Genomic DNA, 20,830 nt, shown 5'->3' with positions numbered 1-20,830 from the left:
TGATTTTGTGAAAAACATTAATCCCACCAACCTGCTTTGTTCTTCTATCACCTCAAAAACATAAAAAAGCAAACCCAGGGGAGGGATTTGTTGCTGTAACTTTATGCATATGAGGCAATCACTGAAGGTTTAACCCCTCCACCCACAGGCCACGATTATCTAACCTTGGTGAATGAAATCAGCTTTTCCTAGACCAGCCCTGAAGAATGAGATCTATTCAAAGCACGCAGAGAAACTGGGCTGGGGCTGATCAGAAAGGTTGTATTCTCTGCCATGAATCACTGCCTGCAAATACCTTCGGAGCTGGAACTGAAAAAAACACAACATTTCTGTGTGGTGTGTCACGTTACTCACAGGGAAACAGTTTTAGTTTTACACTGGTATGAGCCACCAGGAGGGTTTTATTGGTTTAAATTAAAAAAAAAAATTGAATTTGAGGCATTTACTTCTTGAGCTTGTTACCAGATAGATAAAAAAATATCATTTTTGGAAATCAGTGAAAATGGACAGTTTAGGGAAGAGCTGACATTGAGTTGACCCCTGAAGTTTATCCTCTTATCACCCACTCTTACAAAGCACAGCGAGGCCCCACCTGGTCTCAGGGAGCTGCTAAACCCACTGCTCCAGGATTTAACCAGTGTTTGGGAAGGTAAATCCCAGAAACTCCAATCCCCACCACCTCCAACCCACCCAGGGACAACACTGACAACTCCAGTCTAAGCCAAGATCAGCCTTGAAAGCTCTGCCACTCAAACTTCATGTTTTCAGGCACTTTCCTTAAAAAAATATATAAAAAAAACCCCAAGTGCACAGAACTTCGTGCCTGGGGGTTCCCCAGCACTGCCTGGATAAAGCCCCTCCTTGGCTGTGCATGGGAGGGGGTTCCAAAGTCTCTCCATGGGGAGATCTTGGCCCTGGTTTGTTTTTAACTAAGTCTGGGATTAAACTCCGAGTTGGTTTCCATGGCAAAGCCCCATCAAGGTCAACAGGGGACAAATCAGAGTGAAGTGTCACAACGCAGGGATTGGGGTTCCTGCAGGGATTGGGGTTCCTGCAGGGATTGGGGGTTCCTGCAGGGGATTGAGGGTTCCTGCAAGGGATTGGGGTTCCTGCAGGGGATTGGGGGTTCCTGCAGGGGTTTGGGGTTCCTGCAGGATTTGGGGGTTCCTGCAGGGGTTGGGGGTTCCTCCAGGGATTGGGGTTTCCTGCAGGGGTTAGGGATTCCTGCAGGGGTTTGGGGGTTCCTGCAGGGGTTGGGGGATCCTGCAGGGGTTGGGGGATCCTGCAGGGGTTGGGGGATCCTGCAGGGGTTTGGGGTTCCTGCAGGATTTGGAGGTTCCTGCAGGGGTTGGAGGTTCCTGCAGGGGCTTGGGGGTTCCTGCAGGGGCTTGGGGGTTCCTGCAGGGGCTTGGGGGTTCCTGCAGGGGCTTGGGGGTTCCTGCAGGGGCTTGGGGGTTCCTGCAGTTTTAGAAGCAACTGATTCTGTAGATGTTGAACATGGGGGGAAAAAATAACTGCACAACCATTCCCCTTCCTCATGTGACTGAACACATGGGCTCCAGGACTTCCCATGAAGTGGAACTTCCCTGGTCTCATGGAAAGTGTCCCTGCCTGTGGCAGGGGGTGGAATGAGATGGGCTTTAAGGTCCCTTCCAACCCAAACCATTCCACGATTCTAGAAAAGCAACATTTTGCATCAGTTTTACCTCAGGGAAGCACCAACACCCCCCACACACACCAAGTGGCTTCCAGCATCTTTTAATTTCAACTTCTCCACCTCCAAATTCTTCATGAAGGACACACCAGTGTGAGGGTTACAGGAGCTCCACCAAATACGACTCTGCCTGCAGCTGATGGGCTTCATACAGGGTTTTTTATCATTATTATTATAATTTAATGTCCACCAACATCTGTAGCACTGAGAGATTTAAGACTTTCAGTGTTTGCTGGTGCTGAACTCCTGACACGAGCACATCACACAGCTCTGACCCACACAGAGGGGCCCAATTCTGCTGGGGCTGCTACAGAAAGTAAAACAGCAACGGCCAAATGTGAAACTCGGACAGGGAAATAAAAAATGCTACCACGGGAAGGTCCTGGAGGTCAAAGAACAGCTAACAGGGAGAAGCTGCAATCCTCACCTTTCCCCAGATTATTTGTACCCCAAAGTAACCCCAACACAAACTTAAACACGGGTGAGTTACAACCCCAAGGACATTCCCTAATAACCTATTTATTTTCTGGAAGAAACACGGTCTGAGGTCACCAAGAGGTCAGTGCACTCGACCAAACTATTCAACCATGCCCCAAACCTCTTTTCAGGAAAAAAAACCCCAAAAGCATTTTCCTAAGTGTTCTCCAGCACCCACAGGGTGTCACCCCAAGCAGTTTTATGTTTTATGTGCTGTGTGGATGGTTAATAGCCAAGGGGCTTGGACACATCCTTAAAGCATTCCCAGAGAAACCGAGGGATGCAGACGGGAGTGGGGCTGGAAGACAAGGCAGGAAGGATAAATTTCCTTCACAACACCACCAGGACTGGCACCAACAAGGGCACGCAGGTCCCACCCCGCAGACTCTGCACGCTGACACACACACGTTTCCACACGCGCCGATGTCAAACCCGGGCAGGGAACGCCTGGAAAGGGAAGGGACCCCCCTGTGCCCCCCAGCACTGCCCGCAGAGGGGACCCCGCAGCACCCTGAGCCCCCACGCATCCCCGGCTCTGCCAGCCCTCCGTGCCGGCCCCAGGACAGCACACACCGGGCAGGCCTCGGGAGAGCCCCGCGGGCGGCACTTCCCTCACACAGCCCCGCGCTGTGCCCACCGCCCGGGCAGGACCCCCCGACACCGCGGCCCTCCCTGCAGCCCGGCCCGGGCACACAGCCCGCACCGAGCCGCGGCCCCCGCAGTGTCAGCGCGGGGATGGAGCCCCAGCCCACCACAGACCCCCCCAAAACCCCCGCCCGGGCCCACAGCTGAGCGGGCTCACTATGTGGCAGGAAACACCGCCCGCCTCGCCCAGATAGCTCACTATTTGGCAAGGGCCTAGCGGCCCACCCCAGCGCCTCTGCCTCTCTCCCCGGGGGAAGCGGGAGCCCCGAGGGCTCGGGGAGGCGCCGCTCGCCCCTGTGGCACTCACCCTGTCCGCGGCTGTGCCCTGCGGGCCACTGGGCTCGCTACCACCAGGGCGGGCCGGCCCGCCCGTCCGCCATTCCACTGCTCCCCCTCCCTGCCCTGACGGAGCCTCGCCCCGCCTCCCCCCGGCCGCAGTGCCGCAGCGCCATTGGCTGGATGCTCAGCGGCGCTGCTAAGCTATTGGACAACGTAGCTGTCCATCAAGGCCGTCCTACGTCACTTGCGTACGCAACGGGCGCAGCAAAGGAACCGCACCCAAGGCGGCCGCGCAAAGAGAGTAAACAGGGAGGGGTGTACCATGAGGGGAGAGAGATGGGGGGCGCCATGGGCGGTTTGGGGACAATTTCCAGAGGAAAAGGAGAGAATAGCGGCACCACGCACAGCCGCCACGTGTTAAAAATGCTTATTTGTGTCTGCCCAGAGATCTATATCCTCCCAGGTCTCTTTGGAGGGAAGGGGTGTCTGTCTCTTCCTCACCCCCCTCACAGACCTCTCCTTTGGTGGTGGCTTTCGCCTCTATGGTCTCCTGCCCTGCGAGGAAAGTTCCACCTGGGGGAGCGGGGGTGTCACACCAGGGCGGGGCCACGGCAGAGGCGGGGGGGTCTGGCATCGGGGATTTGGGATCTGGGATGGGAGCTGTGGGGCCAGGAGTGTGGGGAGGGGGTTAGGGCAGGGCTGCGGGGATGGGAGAAGGGCTGGAGGGATGGGGGGGTATGGGATTCACAGGATACTTGGGATGCTTGGGTGTCTGGGATGCACAGGATGCATTGGGGTGCCTGGGATGCACAGGATACATGGAGTGTCTGGGATGCACAGGATACATGGAGTGTCTGGGATGCACAGGATGCATTGGGGTGTCTGGGATGTACAGGATGCATTGGGGTGTCTGGGATGCACAGGATACATGGAGTGTCTGGGATGCACAGGATGCATTGGGGTGTCTGGGATGTACAGGATGCATTGGGGTGTCTGGGATGCACAGGATACATGGAGTGTCTGGGATGCACAGGATGCGTTGGAGTGTCTGGGATGCACAGGATACATGGAGTGTCTGGGATGCACAGGATGCATGGGGGCGTCTGGGATGCACAGGATACATTGAGGTGTCTGGGGTAGCCAGGATGAAATGGTGCACACAGGATGGATGAGATGCCCAGGTTGGCTGGGATACATGGGCACATGGAGTACCTGGGATACATAGGATAGCACGGATGGAATTGTGCACACAGGAGGGAGAGGGTGCCCAGGGTGCCTGGGATTCACAGGGCATATGGGATGCACGTGGTCCCTGGGATGCACAGGACACAGGGGATGTCCAGGATACCTGGGATGCAGAGGGGCACACAGGATGGGTGGGGTACATGGGATGCTGCCCCAGTCCCTTGTACTGCCCCAGTAACCCCAGTTCTCCCCTGTGGGCGCAAACCAGGGGCTGAGGTGCTGCTGGAGGCCGCTCAGCTCCATGTTTTCCAAGCTGCCAGCGAGCCGTTCCCTTGAAGAAGATCTGCCTCTATCTCAAGGTGTCACAGCCTCAAGGGACCCACCTAATCTGTATCTGCACTGCAACCTTTATCTCTCCAGCTCTGTTTATAGCTGCTGAATAAAACCTGCTAAACTGCAGGATCCAGCCCCCCCTCCCCACCACGGTGCCCCCCGACACTTGTTTCCCTGGTGCTCCTGCCTGCCAGGTGCTTTCCTGCATTTGCTGGAGGTAAATGATTCTCCAGGGGATGGGGAAGGGCAGCCAGGCTGCCTCTGCCTCCTGCTTCCCTCCCAGGTGGGCTCCAACCACGTCCAAGCCTCTGATGACCCCAGACAGATTCTGGCACAAATTGGTGCCTCATCCCAGCCCTGCTTCCTTCAGCCTGGATTCTGCCAAAAACGGGACCCAGCAGGTCCAGCCTCATCCTTTCTCTGTGTGATCCAGGGATGGAGAGGGGACATTCTCCACGGGAGAGAGGAGATGGCAGCTTGTTGGAGCCTTGGATGTCCCTTCCCTGGCCAACTGCCCCTATCCCAGCAGGCACAGCTGCATCCCTGCTCCCTGTGGGAAAGCAGCCAGGGCTGTCAGTACCAGAGATGTGAGGATGCTTTGGAAACGTGCACCCAGGCTTCTCTTGCATTCCTGATTCCCATGGAGCTGGATGCATGGAATGCACAGGGTGTGTGGGGCACCTGGATGTGCCCCCAGGGATGTGTGGGGCATGTGGGGTGCACCAGGTGCATGGGAATACAGGGAGCACAAGGATGCAATGGGGCACGTGGGATGAACAGGGTGGCCAGGTTACCTGGGATCAACTGGACACATGGGATACTTGGGATGGAATGGGGCACAGGGGAGGAAAGGGTTGCCCAGAGTGCCTGGGATGCACAGGACACATGAAGTGCATGGAATATCCAGGATGAAATTGTGTGTGCAGGATGGATGGGGTGCTCAGGGGAACTGGGATGCAGGACACATGGAGGACCCGGAGTGCATGGGATGCATGGGATACATGGGATGTACAGGACATATGGGATGTACAGGACATATGGGATGTACAGGACATATGGAATGTACAGGATGCCTGGGATGCACAGGATGCCTGGGATGTACAAGCCACGTGGGATGCACAGTATACCTGGGATACAATGGGGTACACAGGACAGATGGTGTGCCCAGGGTGCCTGGGACACATGGACACAAGGAGTACCTGGGATGCAGGGACACATGGAGTACCTGGGGTGCATGGGATACATGGGATGCACGGGACATATGGGATGTACAGTATGTCTGGGATCCACGGAATACCTGGGATGCACAGGCCACATGGGATACAACGGGGTACACAGGACGGATGGTGAGCCCAGGGTGCCTGGGACACATGGACACGAGGAGTACCTGGAGTGCACAGGATGCACAGGATGCCTGGAATGCACAGGACACATGGGATGCGTGGCACACCCAGGATGCAACAGGGCACATGGGTTGGATGGGGTACACGGGATACCACCCAGGATGCAACAGGGCACGCAGGACAGACAGGACACACGGAGTACCAGGGGTGCATGGGGAGGCTGGGGCTCCCAGAGTGTCTGGGATGAACAGGAGGTGCCCGGGGGGTGTGAGGGGTGCCCGGGGCACTCGCTGCCCGGCGGGTCCCCGCGCCAGCGTGGCGCGGGCAGTGGCTGCGCCGCTGACATTTACTAATCAGCTCTCACCCAGCGCACACCCGCTCCCTTCTCTTGCTGTCTTGTCTCCATGGAGACTCCGCAACCTTTGCTCACTCGTTAATGGTATCTCAGCAAACGAAACTCCAACGCCACCCAGCCTTCCCCTCCCGGCCCCGGGAGAAATCCTCGCCTCTCACCTCCATCCCCATCCCCTCCTGCCGCTGGGGATAAAAGGGACGTGTCCTTGTTAGTGAAGGACCCAGCCACGGGGGCAAGTTCTGACGGTGGTGTGGGGAGGAGGGAGAGCCACCATCATCCTCCTCGCAGCCAAAAAAACAAGGCCAGGGGATTTTATTGCTGTGGCAGCAAGGACAGGCTCCATCCATGCGGGATTCCGGCCAGCAGCCTTTTTCCTGGCTGATTTATTGAGCCACGAGGCTTGGCACGTGGTTGTGCCTGGGGTTGTGTGTTCCCCCATCCCAAATCCACCCCCTCCAGCATCTGCAGAAGCCACCCAGAAATCATCCAGAGGGAGCGGTGGGTGCCGGGAACATGCTCTGTCCCTGGTGTCCTGCTCTCGCTGATTCTGTTTTCAAATTAACATGGGAAAGATGCCCATTACCTGCTTCCAGATAATGACTATGATTAGGCAGAGCTCTGCTGCCAGCCGAGATCTGAAGGATTTCTGTGCTCTCCAGCAGCGCTTTGCCGGTGCAAAAACAAGAGCAATAAAGTGTAAATAAAAGACTAAAGGAAATCGTGGGTCCATCAGCGGATGGGATGTGTGGAAGGGGTTCTAATGATGGGCTCTCTGCAGTGGAGTGGTGGCTTCAGCCTCCCTCCAGGCAAGGGAATGTGGGAAAGGGGCTGCCCCAGTGTTGCACCCCACATTTGAACCTAACTCGGCCTCTGCTTGCTGGGAACTGGGGGCTTTGGGAAGGAAAATTCAAGATGTGTCTTTGTAAGGCTGGTCCTGGGGGGCTGTGGCCCTGCAGATGGGGCTTAAAGAGGGAGAAAAAAAGAGCTGGATCTACTGAGATGCTTGCACTAGCTCCTGGAGCAGCCAGGGGTGTCCCACATCTCTACCCCATGGTGTGACACCTTGGATTCATGGAGCTTGGCAGGGCTGGCCCATCTGTGCTGGGTGTTCCAGGGCATCTCCATCCCCAGCCCACTGGAGCGCCCCAGGCAGGGGCTGCTCAGGATGAGGAGGGAGCAGCACAGGATCTGTGGTGCCCTAGTGGGCACATGAAGGGACAGGATGGGGCTCATGACCCCACTGAGAGAGGGGGAGCCCCAAATGTGATGTTCATGGATACATCATCCTCCTCATCCTCCTGCCCCTCTGCCCACCATGGCTGGAGGAGATGGAACACCATGAGCTCTCCCTCACTAGGAGCCTTTGAGGTGGCTCTCACCATCCCCGAGGCAGAGCATCCCTCCTGCCTCAACCATGGGGACATCTCCCAGGATGGGGTGACGCCATCTCTGGGTGATCCCCACAGTCCTGGGGAAGGCTGGAAAAGAAGCTGCCATTCCCTCTGCCAGCTGCTCTGGGCAGTAACTGGCACATCCATAAACCAGTCCCACACGTGGCTTACAGGCCAGGTGGCTCCTTGGGGACCCCATGGCCTGGTGTCACCCTGCTGGGCTCCCACTCCCACTGGGACAGACACAGGGGAGCCCTCCCAGGCTCCCATCCCGGCCGGGTGGAGGCAGGAAGCTAATCTGTGCTCTGATTAGGCAGAGTTCCCAGCAATGGAGGTTTCTTCTTTTTTTCTCCCCCCCTCAGTGATAACAAATAATAATATAATCCCCTTAATCCCTCCCCGAGGAGCCGGCGCGCACTCCCGGCCGGGAAGCACCGCGTTTCTGCCGCTGCTGATAACTCACACCCGGGGCCCCCAGAAAAACAAACGCTTCAGATCACATGTTGCCCCCCAAAATTCCATGTGCTGCCCCGTGGCTTCCCTTCCCAGCATCCCCAAACCCTCATATCCAGCCCTACTGCCAGCCTGGGGGGATCCAGCAGAGCCTGCAGCCCCAGCCAGGGTTGTCCAACATCCCTCTCCTCAGGGCAGTCCCATCCAGGCTCTGCCCTCTCAGCTCCTGCTCCCTTTGCAGCAGGGATATGACAGAGTCCCTGGAAGCTGAGCCTCCCAGATGTCCCCCCTGCAGCTCCTGGTCTCCAGAGGAGATGCCCTGAGTGTCCTCCCTGCACCCTCCTGGTCCTCAGGGGAGATGCCCTGTGTGCCCCCACTCCAGGGATGGTCCTGTCTCCCCCAGGATGCCTCAGCTGAGCCCCAGTGCTTTGTTTTAGGGGTGTTGGTGTGGGGAGCATCAGCTCCCACTTCAGCACTCCCAGGAGTGCTGGCACTGCCCCTGCACCCCCTACCCATCACTGGGGTGCCCAAAAGGAACCCAGGCATCCAGCTGCCAAATCCCCTCCCTTTCCCAGGGATCCCAGCCTGCCTTTTCCCCTTGGTGCTGAGCCCCCCTTCCATCACCATCCAGCAAATATTAATAACAACCCTGCAGCCGCTTGTGCTTTTATTCCCTGGCTTTGCTGGCCCCAGCTCTGCTGAGCTCAGCTCCTCCAGCTCCAAAACGCCTTTTAAAATTACTGGAGAGTGGAGACCCCTGTGAACACCCTGCCCTCAGCTGCCCCCTCCTCCCTGGCACCCAGCTCAGGGCCAGCAGCACCCATGTGCCATGCAGGGAGCTGGGTGCCACCCGCCCTCCTATTTAAGAGGCGCCAGGCTGGGCTTGATTAAAACCAAGTGAAAGCCAGAGCCAGGGCAGAGAGGGGGATTAGATCGCTCCGGGGAATGTTAATGGACTCCAGAGCTTTCTGCCCGGCTGGCGGCTGGGATGGATCCAGCCCTGGATGGGCAGGGGGGTGCAATGAGTGCGTCAGGGCTCAGCTGGACCTTGGAGCACATGGTGGAGCGGAAGGAGAATGGGGGGGACACACACACATGGGGGGGGGGGGCTGGAAATATCTTTCAAGGGCCTGGCTGTTCCTCTGGGAAAAGCAGGGGTGGTCTGGTGCTCCAGCTGGGCTCCAACCGCCCCCGCGGCCGGCACTGAGGCCGATCCTGTGGTGGGGACATGACACAGCATGTGCTGCCCACGGAGGGATGGCCTTGGGGGGCATTGCCATTGCCCTGTGCCCCTGTCTTAGCTATCCTGGGGGACAAGGACACTCTGGGTTCACATCAGCCATGGGGGGCTTCACAGAGGCTAAAGGGGATGTTTGCTGGTGGGAAGGGCCAGTGTGGCATCAGGGGTGACAGTACTGGGGTGTTGGTGGCTCCTGACACCAAGATGTTCCCCCACTCTGTCTGTCTGAGAGTGGGGGACAAGGACAGCTGTGGTGACACAGCCATGGGGGGCTCCAACAGGGCTGAACAGGCTGTTTGTTGGGGTGCTGCCGGTGGGAAGGACTGGTGCTGGGGCCGAGGGGCTGGTACTGGGGTGCCGGTGCTCCTACACGGAGGTGCTCCCCACCCGGGCTGCCAGATGCGCTGGATTGCAGGTCTGACGTGGGAAATCGCCTCCCTCCCTCGTTAGCTTGTGATTAGCATGTCAAGTGGTTGAAGTTGGTGGGTATAAAGGATGCGAGCAAAGAATAATGGCTTCAATTTTCTTCACGGCACAGCCATTAATTTGAAGGAGAAGGGGGTGTCCAAACCTCCCGGCAGCTCCCGGTGGCTCGGCTGGCCCTGGCACTGCGGGGTGAGGGCAGGTCCTGCTGCTGCCCTGGTTGGGGTGGGCGACTCGACCCTTTCCCCACTCCAGTGCCAGGGACCAGGGTGAGCTTGGCACCAGCACAGGCATCCCGTGTGCTCCCCGTGCTGGGATGATGGTGCACATGGATGTGCAACATGTGTGCTTCCACTCGCACCATCCTCCACCCCGGCACATAGTCCCGGGAGCAGGGAATTCCCCTGGCTCCATCCCCAGGTGATGGGGAGGAGGAAAGGGCAGCAGGGCAAATTCCTGCCGTGTTTCCAAGGGGATGGAAAAGACTGGAAATGGCGGCAGAGCTGCCTTTGCCAGGTGCATGCCGGGTCCTGGCACAGTGCTCCGAGCATCTCACATCCAAGTTCCCCGTGGATCAAGCGGTCAGTGCTCTGGCTCAGTGGTGGTCCAGCTCTGGACCCCTCTGATGTGAAGCATCCCTCATCCCACGGTCCTGCAGCATCCCTGGGCTCTGAGATGCAGCATCCTGAGAGGCCAGAACCCTCCTCCCAGCAGAGCTGCTTAATTAAAATCATCATTTCCATTCTGAGGTACCGCCAGGCACCAGGACCTGGCTCATCCCACATCCCTTGGCACTGCCTGGCCGTGCTGGGCTTGCCCTGGGTGCCCTCACAAGCAGCTCCCAGAAACCTTCAATAAATCCATGCCAAACAAATAAAGGAATTGCAAAACAACCATTTCTCCCCTGAATTTTGAGGTCTTTTCTCCTTTCCCTGCCCCAATCCCAGGCAATGCTGGGCTGTTGCTGATCAACCCCCAGCAATCAGCCCCATCACGAGGCTTTTCAGGCTCTGGAGCTGCTAACACTGCTTGAGAGATATAATTGAGTCTTGAAAAAAAGAGAATAAAATAAGTAAAATCCAGCTGTGGTCCGAGCAGCTGGCTGTGCCCAGCAAGGCTCTGACCGTGCCAGGTGATGCCTCCCGGTGGGATTTACCTCCTGGGGGATGGGGGGGAGGATTTAATTCTCTTTTGATGCTGCTTGTTGGGACTTGAAAATGAGACAGAAAAAAATGGGGTGGGAAAGAGTAAAACTGATGTTTGTGGGAAGCATCGTGTAGGGGGCAAGGTGCCCAACAGGGACTAGTCCGTGGGGAGCTGGTGGAGCTTGCTGGGTGAAGTTTGGGTTGGGGTATTAGGGGTGCAAGTGACACCCCCGAACCACCCAGCACCTCCAGAGGGCTTGCAGGGATGTGGCTGGTCCACCTGTGGGACCCCGGGGTGGAAAGGCAGCACCCAGCCCTCCTCCATCATCCCCAGCTCACCCTGAGGGTCCTGTGGGGTTCCTGGTGAGGGGCACAGAGGAGCAAAGCCCCTCCAGTTTGATCCCTGAGGGAATGTGGCTGCCCCAAGGGGCACATCTCACCCTTCTGCACACAGATGGCCTTGCTGCAACACCCCCAGCCAGAATGGGGTGGGGTGGTGGGGGAGCCATGATCCATCAATGCTTGGAACCTCCCAGACCTCCACCCTGCACCCCTTGGAACGGGAGGGTGGAAATGAAGGCCCCCCAAATGCCCACCCACCATCACCTGAGGCACAGGAACTGGCAGGTGCCCCCCTCCCCTTCCAGCACCGCCGAGGTGGGTGGGGGGATGCTGTGAGCCCACCTGTGTGCTCAGTACACCCCAAATGGGGCGGGGGGGCTGCATCAGACCCTGCTCCTCCCACCTGGGGGTGGGCTTTGCTTCTGCCCCAGCCCAGCACAGAGGGGGTCCCCCAGCATCCCCCCACCCCATTAAGCATCTCCCCGGGCTGCTGCGGCACTGCCAGCCCCGGTCCCCTCCCCTGCCGCTCCCCCCCATCCATCAATCAGTATGCGCCCTGTGTTCCTCTCCATAGCAACCCCTCTGCTCCCCCCCGGCCCCCCCAAACCCTCGGCTGCCGCAGCCCTGACCCCGCCGGCATCGCTCACCTCTCCCACCCACAGGTAGCTGGTCCCACCACCACCACTCCGCGACTCCCCCCCCCCTCCTCGCCCAGAGGAGGCTCTGCCGCCTTCATCTTCCCAGCCTGGAAGTTGGTGGATTTTTTGAATTTTATTTGTTTTGTCCTTATTTTCGCTCCTTTATGGTGTTGATGCTTCTTCCATCCATCAGCGTCTGTATCCCTGTGCCCTCCCATCATCATGGAGGGGCGGAGACCCATCCTGTCTGGAAAGTCAAGGTGCCACCCAAAATGCCACCAACACTCCTGGCATTGTCCCCCTGGACCCCCGGCTGTCACTCCATCCCCAGGGGAGCAGCAGTGGGGACACCACAGCCGGATTTGTACCAAAATTCAGCTTTCTTGCTGCAATTCCCACCTTAAGCCTGATCCTGACATCCTCCCTAAATTCAGGGAGGGTCAGCACCCCTCCAACACTCCCCCTCCCCCGGCACAGCCAGACCGTGCCCCTCCCAAAAATAAAAAATTAAAAAAAAAAAAAAGAGAAGCAAGAAAGCAGCGGGCATCGCTCAATATATAGGTTTCTTTTTAATATAAAAAAGTGCCTATTAAAAATTCCTTCCTAAATAACACAAAAAGACCATTTGAGGGGCAAAGCAGGGGGAGGCCGAGAGGGGGGGGGGGCTCATGGGGGGGCCCCTCCGGCCGGGGCAGCACAAACACTGCGCAGGGCAGCTGGGGAGGAGGGGCTTTTTTGACCAATTTGGGGTGTTTTTCCCTTTTTTTATTCTGCCTTTTTTAACCATTTCAGGGTGTTTTTCCTGTGTTTGTGTGTGTGTTTTCTCAGTTTTTGCACAATCCACAAAGCTGTAGAGAAGTCGCCGAATTCTTGAGGGGGGGGGGCACACAGAGGGGATTGGGGGGGAGAGGACCCCAAAGCCCCCTCTTGGCACCCACACACGCACCCACACCCTGAGCTCATCACCCAGTGCCCCCCCCCTTCACCCCAGTCTCCCCCACTCCCCCTCCCCACCAAGAGGGTCTGTGATTGATTTATTCCTTATTTTTTCCTTTTTTAAAAATTTTCTTCTTTTTTTTTTCTTTTTCTTTCTATTTTTTTTAAACTCCTTTTTGTTTTTATACAAATTTGGATCTTTGGGTGTGTACTGCCAAAAAAAAAAATCTCAACCAAAAAAAAAAAAAACCCCAAACCAAAAACCCGCCTTCGTTCTTCGGAATAATAATAAAAATAAAACTCAAATCATCATCGAATCATTAAAAAAAGGCAACGGAAACCCAAGGAACCCATGCGGAAGTTGCACACCACAAAACCACAGCAGATGTACAGAATGCAATATACAAGACACGATTTATAATAAAACATTATATACAATAAATAGGTTATTGTTACTTTTTTCTTTTTTTTTCTTTTTTTTTTTTGTCACTCGATCTGTAAATAAATTTTTTCTCAGTGCATACTGGGGGGTTTTTGCTCTTTTCTGCTGCATATTCACCTCTTGGATGCTTTAGGTCTGTCCTCCATAATTTTCTTGGGTTCTCCCTCCGGTCCGTGACTCTCTCTTACTTTAAATTTATTTTTTTTGTGTGTGTGTGATTTTTCGCCTTTTTAAATTTTTTTAATTTTTTTTTTTTAATCCTTAAACATTTTTTTTAACTTCTTTTCTTCAAAAGTATTTACAATTGCTGGTTTTGTGCAGAAAATGAAAATTAATCAAATAAAAAATAAAAATTAAAGAGTCCCTCTGCTTCTGGCTGGGAGGAAAGAGAGAGAGAACGCGGCGCCGGCGCCACGGCCGAGGCGGGGGCCGGGGGGCGAAGTGGGGGGCGGTGGGGCTGGGGTACCCCAGGGGGGGTGGTCCCCTCCTCTCCTCTCTGCTCCGGTGGCCGGGATGGGCGGGGGGCGCAGGGCCGAGGGTGCTGTGGCTGGTGGGAAAGGGAGAAAGGGATGAGTGTCCCACCAATGGGCTCCTGCCCACCCTCATCCAGCACCCATAAACTGTGAGATCTGGGGTTCTGTCCATCCCCATCCAGCACCCATAAACTGTGGGATTTGGGGTCCTGCCCACCCCACCCAGCACCCACAAACTCTGGGATTTGGGGTTCTGCCCACCCACATCCTGAACCAATAAAATGGGATTTGGGGTTCTGCCCATTCCCACCTAGCACCCATAAACTGTGGGATTTGGGGTCCTTCCCACTCCCATCCAGCACCCACATACTGTGGGATTTGGGGTCCTGCCCACCCTCATCCAGCACCCATAAATTGTGGGATTTGGGGTCCTGCCCACCCTCATCCAGCACCCACATACTGTGAGATTTGGGATCCTCTCCACTCCCCATCCAGAATCCACACACCCAGGGGTCTGACATCCACATCCCCAGGTGTTTGGGGTCCTGCTCCCCCCACATCTGCTACCCACACCCCCAGGGTGGGTCTGGGGTCCTGCCCACTCCCCATCCATAAGTGCAGTGCATGGAAGTTCGGGATCCTATTCACCCCCATCCAGAACCCACGTACCCACGGAACTGGGGTCGTGCTCACCTCCCTTGTGGCACCCACCTACCCAGGGCTCTGGGGTTCTGCTCATGCTCATCTGGCACCCACAAACCCAGGGGTTCGAGGTGGGGGGCTCAGCTGGCACTTACCTGGTGGTGGTGGCGTCTCCAAGCCCCGCTGGCGACGCTGCCAGAGCCTGGGTGGGGGGTCAGCGCTTCCCAACGCCCCTCGGCTTCCATCCGGCAGGAACAGCCCCGCGGCGAGCGAGCGGGCGGGGAGGGGCCAGAAAAACAAAAGAATCCCCAAACAGCCTCCCCGGGGGGCGGCCAGGGGGGTCCCCGCGCCCTCCCCGCCCCGGCCGAGCTGCGGGCAGGGATCCCCCAGCCGCTGACCCCCGGCGCCCCTCCTGCCCTCCCTGCCTGCGCTCCTGCCCCGGGCTCGGCGTGGCGGGGAGAGTGAGGGGGCCTGTGCTGTCCTTCTGTCCGTCCGTCCGTCCGTCCGTCCATCCGATTGTCCTGCTGCGGGGCGGGGGGTCGGCAGTCCGGAAAGCAGAGCCGGGCAGTTTGGCAGGCGGAGCGGGTTTGAGTGCGGAGAGGGGAGAAAACCGGGGAGGGGGGGGGTGTTTCTCTCTTCGTTCGTTATTATTAATTTTTTTCCTTTCGTTTTGTTTATTTTTAATCTTTTTTCTTCTTTTTTTTTCTTTTTTCCCCTTTTTTTCTTTTTTTCTTTTTTTTTAGAAAACAAAACAAACGATTCCAATCCCAGTTAAATACAGAACTTGAAAAGTGTTCCAGAAAAAAGTGCTGGCTAAATTACCTCTGAAAGAGAAACACAACACGGAGAGAAAGCGGGACACATGATGAGAAGGGCCCTGGGGAGTGTCCCCTGTGTCCCCTTCTGCCACCCTCCACCCTTCCTCTCCAGGTTCTCCCCCACCTACCCTGTAACAAAACCTCGTTGTCCGGTTGGCACGTCAGCAGACACTACAATGAGGTGACCGTAAAAGTGTCCTCAGGGTGTTGTTGCTCTACCATGGGTCCCAAAAACCCGCTCTTCTGGGTGGGGGCCATGACGGGGTGCCCTTGGGGTGCAAAACTGGGGTACCTGTAGTTGTCCTGCAGCTGCAGCATTGAGTCTCTCGGTACAGGGGAGATGTTCAAGTCATTGATCAAGGGACAAGCGTAGGGTCCTCGGTGGTGAGCCCGGGACATCTCCAAGGGCTCCTTCTCGCCCTTGGAGGGGTGGGTGCCGCTCGGGCTGCCCAAGTGGGGGTTCAGACATGGGGGGTCCGTCCTGCCCATGAAGTCTACCAGCATCCCGGCCCCCGCTTTGCCATCGTACGAAGGGCTCCGGGTGCTGGCATTGGGGGAATACCAGTATGGGGGGTTTTTGCAACTGGGGGAGTCGTAGTGCGGTTGAGGCATGGGGAGGTCGCGGCAAGCCAGGTGGGGGGCGTGTGGCAGGGCCCCCCCCTGCATGCTGTGTTTCAGCGAGTCGCAGGCCGGCAGCTTCCGGATGCTGCCCGCCCGGAGGTCCTCCTTGAAGGCCAAGGTTGGGGAGCAGTTGGGCGAGAAGGCTTTCTGCAAGCCGGCCTCAAAGACAGTCTGCTGGCCGGGGGCTGCCAGCTGGTGCGGGAGAGCAGGGAAGTGCTTGCTCTCCAAATCCGGCTGCCCCAAGCCAGGGGAGTCGCTCTGGAACCCCTGGACGAAGGTCCCGTCTGAGGGGGTGGAAGGGTTCATGGAGTAGGGCCCGGCATAGTCGCAGGGGTCCCGCTCGCCCACCCCGAAGCCCCGGGACTGGGAGGGCAGGGGGGACATGCTGCTGTCCCCACTGTAATAGTCCAAGCCCAGGTCTGTGCTCTCCTGGAAAAGGGCGTTCACCGCCTGCGACTTGGTGGGGAACTTGGCTTTTCCTGTCCCCCTCTCCTTCTTGGAGGCACAAGCCCCCCGGGAGCCCCGGGGCTGCCGGGGTCCTGTGTTCCTCTTGGCGGGGTACACAGAGGAGGAGGAGGAAGAGGAGGAGAAGCTCAGGTGGGAGGTGTCGAACATATCCACCTTCTTCCGTCGGCCTCGACCGGGCTTGGAGTTGCTCTGGAAGAGCACACTCTGGTTCCAGTTGTAGCCGGGGGCAGAGGACGCCTCGTTCCAGTCCATCATCAGCTTCTCCAGGCTGGAGAGGCTGGACTGGCCCTCGCTGGAGGACGCCTCGCTGTTGGCGCGCCGGTAACCGGCCGGCTGGTTGAACTGGGTGCTGTCGGAGGAGGACTCGGAGAACGTCTCGGAGACCGTCTGTTGCTTGGCTTTCTGCGGGGTGTAGTTGGAGATGTCCAGGATGACGTTGGGCTCGTTGAGGTGGCACTCAAAGCCCGGGTTGTAGAGCTGGCTGAAGGCTTCTGAGCTCCAATCCAAGCCACTGTAGCCCTGCCGGAAAGCCCACGGTGCAGCGCTGGGGAACTGCCGGCAGTTTTCGGGCGAGGGCTGGAAGGACGCTGACCCCTTGGGCACCATGTAGCCACCAGGTGAGACGGTGCTGGCACGGCTGTCGCAGCGCAGGGGGGTGTGCGCGGCACTGGAGAACTGTCCCCCCTGCTCGGCACTGTTGAAGAAGGCAGCTTTTCCCAGTGGCAAACTCGGACCGGCTGTTGGTGGTGCGTAGCCGGCGCTGTGGGCGCTGCTTGGCGAGGATGGGAGGCTGTTGCCACTGCCATAGGCGAAGCTGCAGTCCTTGCTGTTGGGGCAGTCCTGTGCCGGTGGGTACTGCTTTCCTGGTGGGAACACGCTGGTGGGTGCCACGCTCTGCCCGGTGCTGCCGTAGCTGCCGTAAGGGGAATAGCTGGGGGTGCCGCTGGCTGCTGGGTGAGCTGTGGGCGACCTGGACACGACTGATGGTGGTGCCAGTTTGGGGAAGGACTCAGCACCTCGGCACTCTGACGACCCTTGGGTCACCCCATAGCCTGCGGCAGTGCGGCCAGGTGGGAATGCCGGCCGGCCCTGCATGGCTGCATGGAAGGCGGCTTCGGCACCGGGCGTGGCTGTTGCCACCTTGCCACCCCGGGCCGTGTAGGCAGCCATGCCCCGCTGGCCGGGCAGCGCAGCCGGGGGTGCCGTGTAGGCGGCTGCTGATTTACGGGACTCGGAGCGGGATGCAGAGAGGGCAAAGTCCAGCAGGTCAGAGGAGTCGTCTGAGTCCAGCAAGGAGCGGAAGTACCCGGTGAAGAGGCTGTGCCGCTCCGGACCGGTCTCCGTCTGCGAGGATGGTGCGCTGCTGGCGTAGAAGCCGGTGCGGCCAGAGGAGCCCGACTCCAGCCCCGCAGCATGGAAAGGTCTCGCCTCAGCCCCTTGGTAGCCACCGTTGCGCCCGGCCTGGCTGCCAGGGTGGCCATGGTGGGGGGCCCAGGGACTGCCCTTCTCGCCGCCACCCCACTCTCCGGTGGGGCCATCACCGAAGCTCTGCCCGGAGTTGGGCTCAGGGAAGAGTGCCCCGTTCTTGCGTGCCCGCCGCTTCCGCTTGGGTTTTCCCACGGGATCGGGCTCTGGCCGGCCACGCTTGCGCGGGTGCACGGGGTCAGCATGGAGGGCAGTGGGGGCTTTCTTCTTCTTCCCAATGCCCTCAAAGAAGTCACTGAAGGAGCAGCGTGCGGCGCGGGCGGCGTGGCCTCCCCCACGCCCACCAAAGCCCCCTGCCTTGCCGCCGCGCCGGCGGAAGCCCTGGACGCGGTGCAGGAAGTGGGAGATGCTCTGGGTGTCAGGGGCTTGGTGGATGGACTCAGGCTCGCTGGGGGTCCAGCAGCGGGGCGGCGAGCAGCGCCCCGAGCACTGGCTCTGCCGGTTGAGGAAGGCCAGCTTGGCCAACACGTCTGAGTAGTCGGCTTTGCTGTCGTTGGTGTCAGCGATGTAGGAGGGCTGGGGGGACGCCAGCTTTTGCTTCCTCCTTCTCCTCTTTTTCACCTCTGGAGTGGGCTCCTTGGGCTTGGCTTGGCCCAGCAGCAGGTTTTTGGGAGGCCGACCCCTCTTGCGCTTCAGGATGATGGGCATCTCACCGGGGGGGAAGACCACCACCACATTGCGCCCATTGTTCTTCATCTTGAGCAGTGGCGTGGGCTCCATGGAGGTGCTGGCTGCCAGCTCCTTCCCCTCCAGGTTCAAGTTGCTGCTGAGCGATGACACTTTGTAGGTGGTCTTGTTCCTCCTCCCCAGAGACACGGGGATCTTGGCCATCTTCACCACCATCTTTCTCACCCCCCGGCACTTGCTCTTCTTCCCTGCTGCAGAGGCCTTGGGCATCTCCTCGGGGTCCAGCGTGGTAGGGGGCGGTGGCGGAGGTGGGGGGCTCAGCAGTGGGGTGTCAGGCTCCTCAGGCTCAGGGGGCACCTCGGTGGGCAGGGCAAGAGGGGACAAGACACGGGTTTCGGGGGTGACGTCCACCCGGCGCCCTCGCCCTGCCCTCCTCCGGCGGCACAGCATCTTTGGCTTGTCTGTCCGGCGCAGGGCATACTTGCGGTGGTCCTCACCACACCGCCCGGCCCCCCGGCCCCCACAGGGACCCCTCTTCACCATAGTGCTCAGGGGACACCCCCCGAGCCGGGGCTGCAGCCCGTGGGGCCGTAGTGGGTCACCAGTGCCCGGCTGAGTCTCCAGCAGCTCCGAAACGGTTCCCAGCGGCTGCGACTCCAGCAGTGAGGGCTCGGTGGGCAGCAATGGGGGCTCCAGCGCTCCAGGCAGCGGCTCCAGGGTCTGCAGCCCCAGTGGCTCCGCCAGCGGCTCCAGCGACTGCAGCTCCAGTGACTCGGACAGGGGCTCCAGCGACTGCAGCTCCAGCGACTCAGAGAGCGGCTCCAGCGACTGCAGCCCCAACGGTTCCAGGTTTTGCAGCTCCAGTGACTCTGGCAGCGGCTCCAGGCTCTGCGAATCAAGCAGCTGGGGCTGCGACTCCAGGGACTGGGAATCCAACAGCCGGGACTGGGAGTCCAGCTCTTGGGCTGGCAGCAACTGGGGCTGCTGCTCCATCGCCTGCGACTCCAGCAGCTGCGTCCCTGGGCATGCCAGGGAGGCCAGCTCGTTCAGGATGTCCGCCTCGGCCAGCTCCGAGTAATCGCCGGCATCAGGCTGGGAACAACTGGCTTCGTCCACTGGCGCTTTGGAGACCCCCCCCACGCCCCCACTGTGTCCGGGGGGCTGTGGGGCACTCCCCCCACCCCCATCAGCTTCTCCATCACGTGCCGGGGGCCGGGGGTGCCGTGGTGGATCAGATTTGAGGAGCACCCCTCGCTCCTCGGGGCTGCGGATGCTGTTGGCCAGGGAGGGCGAGGAGAAGAAGCTGTACTGGAGGTCGCGGTCGGCGGGCAGGAGGCGACTGTCCTCATGGCCCCCGCCGCTGCCACGGAGGCTGCCACAGTCCAGGTGCACCCCACTGTTCTTGAGGTCCTCGGAGAGGCGGTTGAGGTCCTTCATGATGTCGATGAGCTGCACCACGGGGTGGAGGTTGATGTGCCCGTTGCCGCACTTGCTCCGGAGCAAGGCGAGGATGCTGTCGATGTTGCAGCGGCCTGAGGCCAGCGTCGCGTTGGGGAAGGTTTTGGGCGCCCTGTCGCGGGCGGGTGCCTCCTCCGCACTGCCCCCCAGGATCTGGGGCTCCCCGGCACAGCCCAGCAGGTCCTCCACTGCCTTGGTGCCGCCGTGGACGCTCTGGCAGCGGTCGGCGGGGTCGCCGTGCAGCAGCGAGCCTGCCTGGTGCTCCCGGCCGAGCGCGGGGCACGACCCCTCAGGGAAGCTCAGCACGCTGCAGGATAACGCCTTCTCGGCCGGGCAGGCTGGGGGCCGCTGCGCCGGGTGTCCCGGGGGGTAGAATTTGGGCTCTCGGACGTAGTCGGGCGAGCCACGCACAACGCTGGTCGTTACCACTGGGCCCGGGGGCTTCACGCGCATCCTGACCTCCTCCTCCCCCGCGTGCCGCTTGGCCAGGCAGTTGCTGACATGGGGGTCAGGGAAGGTGACACCGGGACCTGTGGGCGGCAGAGAAGGGGACAGTGAGGCTCTGTGGGCACTGCTGGCCACAAGCAGCCTCGCTCCATCCCGCCCTCAGGGGTGGGGCCCCACATCCATCCCCCAGCTCATTCCCGCCCTGTCACCAGCGAGGGCCCGGGTGGCACTGTGGGAATGTGCCCTCGCTGCCCCCAGTTGGGAAAATGGAGGCTGTCCTGCTCAGCAGCTCAGGGGTCTGCCCACTTTCCCACAGCTCAGAGGGGGCTGGATACGCTTGCAGTTCAAAAGGGGCTGAATGAGTTTCCCAGCTCAAGGGGGTCTGGATGCCTTCCTTAGCCCAGGGGGACTGGACACCCTCCCCACACCAGGACCACCCGTGCCAGCCCC

The 20,830-nt window shown here is 59.2% G+C and overlaps 2 protein-coding genes across 6 annotated transcripts in view; both read right to left on the bottom strand.

Annotated features, from left to right (window-relative positions):
* WASF2 (WASP family member 2) overlaps window positions 1-3,237 on the bottom strand; it is a 34,055-nt gene extending 30,818 nt beyond the window's left edge. For both annotated transcript variants that reach the window (XM_071576691.1, XM_071576690.1), the window contains exon 1: window positions 3,144-3,237. The gene's annotated coding sequence lies outside the window, so the exon portion shown is untranslated. The remainder of the gene's footprint in view (window positions 1-3,143) is intronic.
* Window positions 3,238-13,287: 10,050 nt separating this feature from the next.
* AHDC1 (AT-hook DNA binding motif containing 1) overlaps window positions 13,288-20,830 on the bottom strand; it is a 53,270-nt gene continuing 45,727 nt past the window's right edge. For all 4 annotated transcript variants that reach the window (XM_071576652.1, XM_071576651.1, XM_071576653.1 and 1 more), the window contains 3 exons: window positions 15,403-20,463; window positions 14,612-15,280; window positions 13,288-13,888 (listed from right to left, as the gene is read on the bottom strand). In XM_071576652.1, the coding sequence (XP_071432753.1) occupies window positions 15,446-20,386 (4,941 nt within the window). In that variant the 5' untranslated portion in view covers window positions 20,387-20,463 and the 3' untranslated portion in view covers window positions 13,288-13,888; window positions 14,612-15,280; window positions 15,403-15,445. The remainder of the gene's footprint in view (window positions 13,889-14,611; window positions 15,281-15,402; window positions 20,464-20,830) is intronic.

This window comes from Pithys albifrons, chromosome 24, assembly GCF_047495875.1.
Source record: "Pithys albifrons albifrons isolate INPA30051 chromosome 24, PitAlb_v1, whole genome shotgun sequence".
NCBI lineage: Eukaryota > Metazoa > Chordata > Aves > Passeriformes > Thamnophilidae > Pithys > Pithys albifrons.
This window is presented reverse-complemented; position numbering and strand designations above follow the sequence as displayed.